The 9,705-nt window shown below is 41.2% G+C and overlaps 1 protein-coding gene across 2 annotated transcripts; it reads left to right on the forward strand.

Annotated features, from left to right (window-relative positions):
* Positions 1-20: 20 nt before the first annotated feature.
* Positions 21-3,474, forward strand: FEN1 (flap structure-specific endonuclease 1). 2 transcript variants are annotated; one of them, XM_087715129.1, is made up of 2 exons: positions 21-279; positions 1,451-3,474. In XM_087715129.1, the coding sequence occupies exon 2, from the start codon at positions 1,499-1,501 to the stop codon at positions 2,645-2,647; it is 1,149 nt and encodes a 382-aa protein (XP_087571255.1). In that variant the 5' UTR covers positions 21-279; positions 1,451-1,498; the 3' UTR covers positions 2,648-3,474. The 2 variants fall into 2 exon arrangements, with proteins under 2 accessions (XP_087571255.1, XP_087571260.1); XM_087715134.1 differs by lacking the exon at positions 21-279 and adding an exon at positions 387-602.
* The last annotated feature ends 6,231 nt before the right edge of the window (positions 3,475-9,705 follow it).

A 9,705-nucleotide genomic window follows, 5' to 3' on the forward strand; every position in this document is an offset into this window, starting at 1 on the left:
TCGTCTCTTGCGACCTCCGAGCGCGGGATTTAGAAGGCGCGAAGAGAGGAGTGTCGGAACGCCGGGTTGGAGAAAAAAAGAGAGAGAGCGAGAAAGAGAGAGAGAGAGAGAAGGACACGATTTAGTGGTTCCCGCGCGGCGATCGGAGGGGCGTGCCAGACAGGCGGTGGGATCCTACTGGCGCGCTCGGGGTGGGGAGGGGCGTAGTAGAGGAAAAGCGCGAAATCCAGTTGCTTTTGCGCCTGTGCACAACATCGAAAAAGGAGATCTCTCGGGCAGGTAGGTGGTGGGTGTTATCGTTTTTGTTGTTGCTATCATTCGATCTGGGTTTTCTAATTGTGGACACGTCAGGTCTGGCGCGGGAGGGTGGAATTGCAAAACTTGAGTGCTTGAGGAGCCATTCATTATTAGCAAGAGGTCAAAGGCTTACCGCTGGGTGGGCGGCTAAGTACTTGGGATCAATAATGAAAGATGTCGACTGCAAGCTTGGCTTCACCTGCGTGTTTCAGATAACAGATTTAACAGAGTTGGGCGGGACCTTATAAGTCATCTAGTCCAACCCCCAGCTCATGCAGGAGACCCTATACCGTTTCTGACAAATGGTAGGCCAATCTCTTCTGCTTTCTCCCGTCAGGTTTCATGTGCGTGAACTCTGAATTTCCTAGAGGCCGATTCGCCTTGTAGGCATTGGGCCTTCTGACAGGCATAAGTCTTAACCAACGACAATCTAGGTTTTGCTTCCTAGTGTGGTACCCTGTGCTAGTAGAAAAATGAAGGGTGTAAATGAGAAGAGTGATGGGGAAAAAAGAATGGGAACAGAAATAAACCATAAGGAAAATGTAACTTCTTCCTAAAGTTCTTTGAAATGTCACTTAAGATGATTGATCTGTGTGATATTGATAAAAATTTTATTATCAGTACACTGAGAAAAAATACGTCTTATCCATTAGTAAACTTGCTTGTCATTTGGAAGAGGATTCCGTATAGCCTTTATTAGAAATAAATTATCTTAAAATGGTGCTATGCTATCTGTAGCCATTTATTTGGCATGAACTGGCTGCAATTCAAGTTTTCACAATGCACTCCATTTACAAATAATTACATTTTCCTTGTGAGTAAAGTTATCAGTATGCTGCTTGACTCCCTACAATACGCCTGGGTGATTACAAATAAAAGCATTAAAAATAAGACAACATGCAGCAATAGATAAAAATGAAGGGTGAAAATGAGAAGAGCAATGAAAACAAGAGTGGGAACAAAAAACAAACAAACCCAGAGTCCATGACGGAAATGTAACTTCTTCCTAAAGTTCTTTGAAATGTCACTTGAGATGATTGATCTGTGGATATTGATAAAAGATTTATTATCAGTACACTGAGAAAAGAATATGTCATGTTTCATTACTAAACTTGCTTGTTGTCATTTAACAATTTACCTATTTACTTCCTAGGTTTCTCCTGTATTATATTGCCTCAGATTCATTGATTGACCAGTCGAGATGGGAATCCATGGTTTGGCCAAGCTGATCGCAGATATAGCTCCTGCTGCCATTCGAGAAAATGACATCAAGAGTTACTTTGGGCGGAGAGTGGCCATTGATGCCTCTATGAGTATTTATCAGTTCCTAATTGCTGTACGGCAGGGAGCTGATATGCTGCAGAATGAAGAAGGTGAGACTACAAGCCACTTGATGGGAATGTTCTACCGCACTATCCGCATGATGGAAAATGGCATCAAGCCTGTCTACGTCTTTGATGGCAAACCCCCCCAGTTGAAATCAGGTGAATTGGCTAAACGTACTGAGCGGCGTACTGAAGCAGAAAAGCAGCTGCAAGAGGCCAAAGATATGGGTGAGGAGGAAAACATAGAGAAGTTCAGCAAGAGGCTAGTTAAAGTGACTAAACAGCACAATGATGAGTGTAAAAAACTGCTGACCCTGATGGGTATCCCATATGTAGATGCCCCTGGTGAAGCTGAAGCTAGCTGTGCTGCACTGGTGAAAGGAAACAAGGTCTATGCAGCTGCTACCGAGGATATGGATTGCTTGACCTTTGGCAGCCCTGTGCTAATGCGACATCTTACCGCAAGTGAAGCAAAGAAACTGCCCATTCAGGAATTTCATCTAAACCGTATTCTCCAGGATATGAGCTTGAGCCAGCAAGAATTTGTGGACTTGTGTATATTGCTAGGTTGTGATTACTGTGAAAGCATCCGTGGAATTGGACCCAAGCGTGCAGTGGAACTCATCAAGCAGCACAAAAACATTGAAAAGATTATTCAGCAACTAGATACTAAGAAGTATCCTGTGCCTGAGAATTGGCTGCATAAGGAGGCCCAAAAACTCTTCTTGGAGCCTGAAGTTGTAAACCCAGAAGAAGTGGAGCTGAAGTGGAATGAGCCTGATGAGGAAGGGCTTGTTAGCTTCATGTGTGGAGAGAAGCAATTCAATGAAGAAAGAATTCGTAATGGGATCAAGAGATTAAACAAGAGTCGACAGGGAAGCACTCAGGGCCGGCTGGATGATTTTTTCAAAGTGACTGGCTCTATTACCTCAGCTAAGCGTAAGGAGTCAGAACCTAAGGGGTCAGCTAAAAAGAAGGCCAAGAGTAGTGGTTCAGCAACATCAAAATTTAAGAAAGGGAAATAAAGTTCTAGAACAATGCTAATTCTTCAGCACTCTACTTTTCCTTGGATAAATATATATTAAGCAGAAAATTCAGGCTCTTTCCTGTAACATACAATTGATTTAGGATACTCAAAAAGTGAAACAAACACAATACTGCTGAATTCAAAAGATGTTTGGAACCTGCTGATCAGTGTTATCAAAATATTCTTGTTTAGGGACTCACAGCTTACAGTATATCTCATGTCACCTTGAATGTTGTGAAATCTTAAGTCATGCCATGTATTGTGTTAATCTTTTATTGTTAATGATAGTGTGATGAAATGACTTAATTTTGAATTGCAGATTTCAATACATGTTGGCAACCTACTAAATGTGTATAGATACTAAAATAAATTTTATAAGGTTGCAATAGTGTTAATAGAAATATCTGCTTTACACTTTGCTATTCAATAATCTGTTTACTTGTATACTTGTCAGATGGGACAACTATAGAGATGATCCATTAGCTTCCCATTCAGCCTTGTTTATAGCTTGTCTTTGGCCAAAAGACTTTTTTTTCCCCCAATGGCAACAATTGTTTAAAAAGATGATTTTATCTGAAGATTAAAAAGTAATACTAGTTGAAAAATGGCAGTAATGATAACATGGCAGTGGGTATAAACGTCAAAGGAAGTCAGAACCTTAAGAGAGTTTCATGTATAATTTACAGTACAATTGAAATGTTCATAATGGTCTTAGCATTTGATTTATAACGTTTAACCCTGTATTGGGGGGGGGATTTTGTTTTTGAAAAATAAGAAAGCTATTTTAATTTTTTAAACGTATATAATAAATCTTTTTCATTACTACATCTTGTTTTATATTATGCTTAAACAAAATGTACATTTAATGGCTTTGTTACTTTTAATAAGTTTTTTTAAAAAACATTCATACCTGCTTAAGATTGAAAAACAAAACAGTAAATTTACATTTCTCTGAATGGAAAAAGGGCTTGGGTTGAATTCAGATAAAAATTAGAATTAAGGATTAGATATTTCTTAAATTAGGATTTATTGTAAAATTTCAAGACAGAGTTTTAAATTGAATCTTGCCACTAACATAAAAAAATGTTTACGTGGCTAACATGTATTAAAGCAGGTATTAAAGCACAGTGAGGCAAAACAAATTCTATATTAATAGGAGATATGCATGAAATGGAAAATGTTTTGTTTCAAATCCAATAAAAATCACATATTCCAGATATAGTGCAAAACCATTTTGGGTTACCTATGATTTAGCATACAATTTGGAAAAAGCAAAATTTGGAGAGGCCCTAGAATTATTTTATGGAGTGAAGAGGGCAAAGTATACCACCTTGTACTCCTTGTCCAGCTGATCTGCCTTAAAATAAGTCTTGTCATTTATGGGGCAACTCTACCACAGGTTTACTACTACTGAAGAGATTTCAGTCTAGCTTTAATAGACCTTTCTTTGCTTCTCATAGCGAGTAGGAGCATCTAGATGAACAGGAGAAAACATTCACTCTCTTCTGATGGTCACATTGAAGCCCATCATAGTGCAGTGTTTTACATGCTGCAATTCTCCATTGTTCAAGCTGTAAGTGCAAGAACTTCAACAATAGGCTTCTTTCAACACAGCTTCCATTGATGGAGTAAATCATGAGCTTGTCCCTCTTGCCATTTCTTTGAAATACATTAGAAGTCTAATATTTCTATGCCATTCTCCTAGAGAAATCTAGTTTACAATATAATAATTCCCCTCCAAAAAAATTCCTTAAAAAATAAACAACTTATTCAAAAAAAAGTAAAAAATATTCTAAGACTAAGCCACTTTTTTTGGTTTGTTCAGGAAGAAGAAACTAGTGATTATAAATGTCAACTATTACAGTATATATAAATTGCTGGGAAGTGCAATACTTGTATGTGTGGAACATTAACAATTTTCGTACAGAAAGTTGAATCGCCCCTTAGAAGTAAAAATTGTTGGAAACTTAATTTTATCTAAGCAGAAGTCTTAGCTATGTTTCAAATAGATAGATACTTCATCCCCCTGAACTGAGCATTACTCTTGAGAAGGCAGAATGATGTAAGAATGTAATTATTGAGTGCCAGTCTTTAACAAAGTGACATAATAATTATAGGTTTTTTGAACCTATTTAATTCTGCATGAAGGCAACTGGTTGATGGTGTTCCATTCTCCGGTTCACCGACAAATGTGCGATAGACATACACGTGCCGACAAAACCGCACTGGACAAATGAGCACCATCAAAGTCGCTAATTGATTCTCGACAATAGCATGCCCACAAATGCGCAACAACAAAATCACGCCAGTGAGTAACCCTAACAGTAATTTTTTCGATTTTATTGTGCTTGTCATCGCGCTTTTGTCGTCGCGCTTTAATCGTCGTGAATTTGTCGGTGAGATTTTGACGTCACGTTTTAATCGGCGCTATTTTGTCAGTGCGCATATGTCTATCGCGCAATTGTTGGGTCACGCCATTCTCCCAATTCACTGATCCCTCACTGGTGAATATTGTAATTTTCTCTCAGATCCCTCTCTCAGATCTAGATCCCTTTCAGTCGGGTTTCAGGCCTGGTTACTGTACCGAAACCGCTTTGGTCGCGCTGACCGATGATCTCTGGCGGGCCAGGGATAGAGGACATTCCTCTATCCTGGTGCTCCTTGACCTCTCAGCGGCCTTCAATACCATCGACCATAGTATCCTTCTGCGACGGCTGGAGGAGGTGGGAGTGGGAGGCAACGTTTTACGGTGGTTCTCCTCTTACCTCTCGGGCAGGTCGCAGTCGGTGTTGGTTGGAGGACAGAGGTCGACCCCTAAGCCCCTTAAATACGGGGTGCCACAGGGCTCGGTCTTGTCCCCCCTCCTATTTAATATCTACATGAAGCCACTGGGTGAGATCATTCGCCGGCACAGGATTAAATACCATCAATATGCGGATGATACCCAGTTGTATCTCTCCGCCCCGTGCCAACTCAGTGTAGCGGTGGAAGTGGTGTGCCAGTGCCTGGAAGCTGTCAGGGCCTGGATGGGAGTGAACAAGCTTGCACTCAATCCTGACAAGACCGAGTGGCTATGGATGTTGCCCCCCAAGGACAGTCCAGATATTCCATCTTCAAGCCTGGGGAGTGAAATTTTACACCCCTCAGGGCCCGCAACTTGGGTGTCCTCCTGGACTAGCAGCTGACACTAGAACATCATCTGTCGGCTGTGACCAGGGGGGCCTTTGCCCAGGTTCGCCTGGTGCACCTGTTGCGCCCTACTTGGACGGGAGGCACTTCAAATGGTCACTCACGCCCTCGTCATCTCAAGACTTCACTACTGTAACGCGCTCTACATGGGGCTACCCCTGAAAAGTGTTCGGAGACTACAACTGGTCCAGAATGCAGCTGCGCGAGCGATATCGGGTGTATCGAGATATACCCATGTTACACCTATCCTCTGCGAGCTGCACTGGCTCCCTATCGGTCTCCGGACGCACTTCAAGGTGCTGATTATCACCTTTAAAGCCCTACATGGCCTAGGGCCCGGATATCTGCAAGACTGTCTTCTGCCACACACCTCCCAACGGCCGATAAGATCTCACAGGCTGGGCCTTCTCCAAGTGCCGTCGACCGGACAATGCCGGCTGGCGACTCCTCGGGGGAGGGCCTTCTCTGTAGCTGCTCCGACCCTATGGAACGGTCTACCCCCAGAGATCCGGACCCTTCCCACTCTCTCGGCCTTCCGAAAGGCCACTAAAACCTGGCTGTTCCGGCAGGCCTGGGGCTGTTGACCTCATGAATGAGGTCCAGCCCTGCCTACATTGAGTGCATGTTGTGTTTCTTTTAACCTGTTTCCTCTTAATTATTTTTAATTTTTATCTATTTTGAGTTGTATTCTGTAAGCCGCCCAGAGTCCTTCGGGATTGGGCGGCATATAAATTCATTAAATTTCAATTTCAGATAAAGTGAATTGCCTTAGGATCTATGATGGCATTAAGAAATGTCTAATGTCCACATCTATTTCTGACTAGAAAGATGAAAATCAAGCTCAGTGGAAAATTAGATATAAGTAAAGCAATGTCACCTACCAAAAGTATAGAAGGAGGAGCTTTACTATGTTTCAAAGGCCTTAGGGAAACATTGAAGTTTGTTGATTATCTTGTTACGTTACACACTTATAATTTACCTTTAGGATATGTGAAATTTGTGGATTGAAAGTGGAGCAACAAACTTGAATAACGAGGCAAGAGTCGTCTTTCAACAGTAACGGGTTTCTCGGTTTATTGTGAACAGGTCTGTTAACTTGGAGAGTTCAGAACGCGGACAGCTCCTGACCAACTGACAGCTCTTTATATACTTGAGCTGTCAGTTGGCCAGCCAATAGACGACCGGCGCGTCTCCCTCCAGCTGGTGGGTGCGTCGCAGCCAATCGTATGCCGGCTGCTCCAGCCCCTCCCGTCAGCTGGCACAGGAGGACGTAACACAAACCCATGGGATTGAACTATATTGGGCACTTGCAACACAAATACTACTTACATTATGACATCCCAGTAAATGCTCTGCCATTATAATATTAACTGGTGTTAGAAATCAACATCAGATTTGATTGTGATCTCGAAATACCTTTTGCAATGGAGATCTGACAGTACTGACCACATAAAATAAAGGATTTGGGTTGGGAATGGGATTAAATTAGAAGGAGATAATTAAAAGAGCCTCAGGTTTGCTTCAAGTGTTATTTGACTTAGTAATAACATGTTGTATTTGGGAAAAAAATAAATATGGTTGTACTAAGTCTGCTTTTCCCTTGTAATAAAACCAGGATAAAACACAGGTTGGACATTGTCATACATGATAATGTGAAAAAGAAATAGAGCAGCTGTAAGACTCACCATTGTTCTAAATAGGGGACTGACAACAATTCAGGACGGTCTGTTGCTTCCTTTTTTTTACAGGCAAGCTTCAAATCTCCATCAGTGTATATCCAACTTAAAAGTAATCCTGCATTTAAGGTAAACATGGTACAATGGGGCATCCGTTCTCCTACTGAGGTGGATACTTTCACAAAGAGGCCTTCCCCAATAGGAAAGCATGAATATTAATATCGGGTATTTGGTAAAGCAGGCTTAGGTTTAATCTAATGTTGGTAAAGCAGGTTTAGGTTTAGTCTAATGTTAAGAATGCCAAAAGATTCTGCCAGGTGGCTGAGGCATCCTTTTGGAAGAAAAGCCACAAAGTCAACTCGCCTTATAGCTCAAAATTATTCAGAGTGCTAATCTATACCATCAACTAGAAAAGTTTCAATACCAAAAAAAAAAAAAAAAAAAGATACACTTGCTATTTGTTAAGTTCAAAACTAAATTGATCAGGCATCAATTCTCCAAACAGCAGAGAATTTAAAATCATGGTCATAAGTGATTGATGGACACGAGTGCTACAAGTTTAAGGAGAAAAGGGGAGAAATGTTGCTCTTAAGAAATACTGGGTGAATATGACTGACAGAGTCATAGAACTGCTTGTAGCCTCATTATTTTCCTTGGAAAATTTATTTCTTTTAAAAGAGTGTCTTCCAGTGCTTTGTTATAGAAATGTGTTTAGCTGCCCAGAAAAAAAATATAAGCAGTATAAGGAGAATTATGAATTGTTATATGAATGAATCAACAGAAATCTCAATTTCATGTATGTCCATTTCCCATTTCCACGTGAGAGGAAATTAAAGGCTTCTTTGTAACTTCCCTTTCTCAATTGATAAGGAAGGGCAATATATTATCGCCTATTAATGAATTAAATTTCAATGGTCCACCATATCTAACAAAAGCTTAAATTTCCTTTCCAGCTCTATTAGAATTAGAAGAAGTTAACTAATTGTCACTATAGCATCCAAGGTCTCAACTCTTCTGTCATGGGCCACTAAATAAACATTCAGAAAATGCAGGGAGCATCTGTTTAAACACATTCGTTACTGTTTTTGATTTTTAGATAGGAGTTCACATTTCTTTTAGAGGAGAAGGGGAAGATTATAATTATGGTTATATTTTAAAACTAACTATTTGTATTTGTATTTAATAGACTTATAGGCCACCCAATCCCGAAGGACTCCGGGCGGCTTACAAAAAGTAAATTTTAAAAAGAATTAAAAAACAGAGGAAACAAATTAAAACCACATCATGCACCCAATCTGGTCAGGGCTGGACCTCAGTCATGAGGTCAACAGCCCCAGGCCTGCCGGAATAGCCAGGTTTTGATAGCCTTTCGGAAGGCCGTGAGAGTGGGTAGGGTCCGGATCTCTGGGGGTAGTTCGTTCCATAGGGTTGGAGCGGCTACAGGGAAGGCCCTCCCCTGGGGGGCCGCCAGCCGACATTGTCTGGCTGACAGCACCTGGAGAAGGCCCACCCTGTGCGATCTTATCGGCCGTTGGGAGGTATGCGGCAGTAGGCGGTCTTACAGGCATTATATGTATGTTGTGCCATAATGTTAACACTTGGTAAAAACTTGCTGGCCTAGCGGATCTTTTAGTTGAAATATTTGCATAATAATAGGCTATGGTCCAGTAGCTCTCCAAACTAATGTGATTTCATGTTTTAAATAATCATTCTTACATTTGCTATACTTGGCTTTTTAAATTGTTTGGCAGAAATGATAGTTCTGCTTGGAATATAGAGGTGTTACCGTCCTGAACATTGTGTTTTATGTGATAAATCAAATTACCATATTTTTCAGACTACGAGGCACTGGAGTATAAGACGCACCAAGATTTTGAAGAGGTAAATGTTTTTTAAAAGTTTTTATACTTTGCAGTGCTCCCAAACCTTCTGCGGTTTTTCACAAAAAATGAGGCATGCAGAGAGTTTGAAAGGCCTGCAAAGTGCTCCTGGGGGCTGGGCGGGCAAAAACGAGCAAAAAAAAAGCCCTTTTTTGCAACAAAATATGGCATGCATAGGCTTTGGGAGGCTTGTAGGGTGCTCCTGAGGGCTGGGTGGAAAAAACCAGCCCATTTTTTGCTCGTTTTTGCCCTCCCCAGCCCCCAGGAGCACTTTGCAGGCCTCAGAAACCCTCTGCATTTTTGCAAAAACC

Source organism: Thamnophis sirtalis, unplaced genomic scaffold (assembly GCF_051295495.1).
Source record: "Thamnophis sirtalis isolate CommonGarterSnake01/CBP01778 unplaced genomic scaffold, rThaSir2_p1.2 scaffold_1, whole genome shotgun sequence".
NCBI classification, from domain to species: Eukaryota; Metazoa; Chordata; class Lepidosauria; order Squamata; family Natricidae; genus Thamnophis; species Thamnophis sirtalis.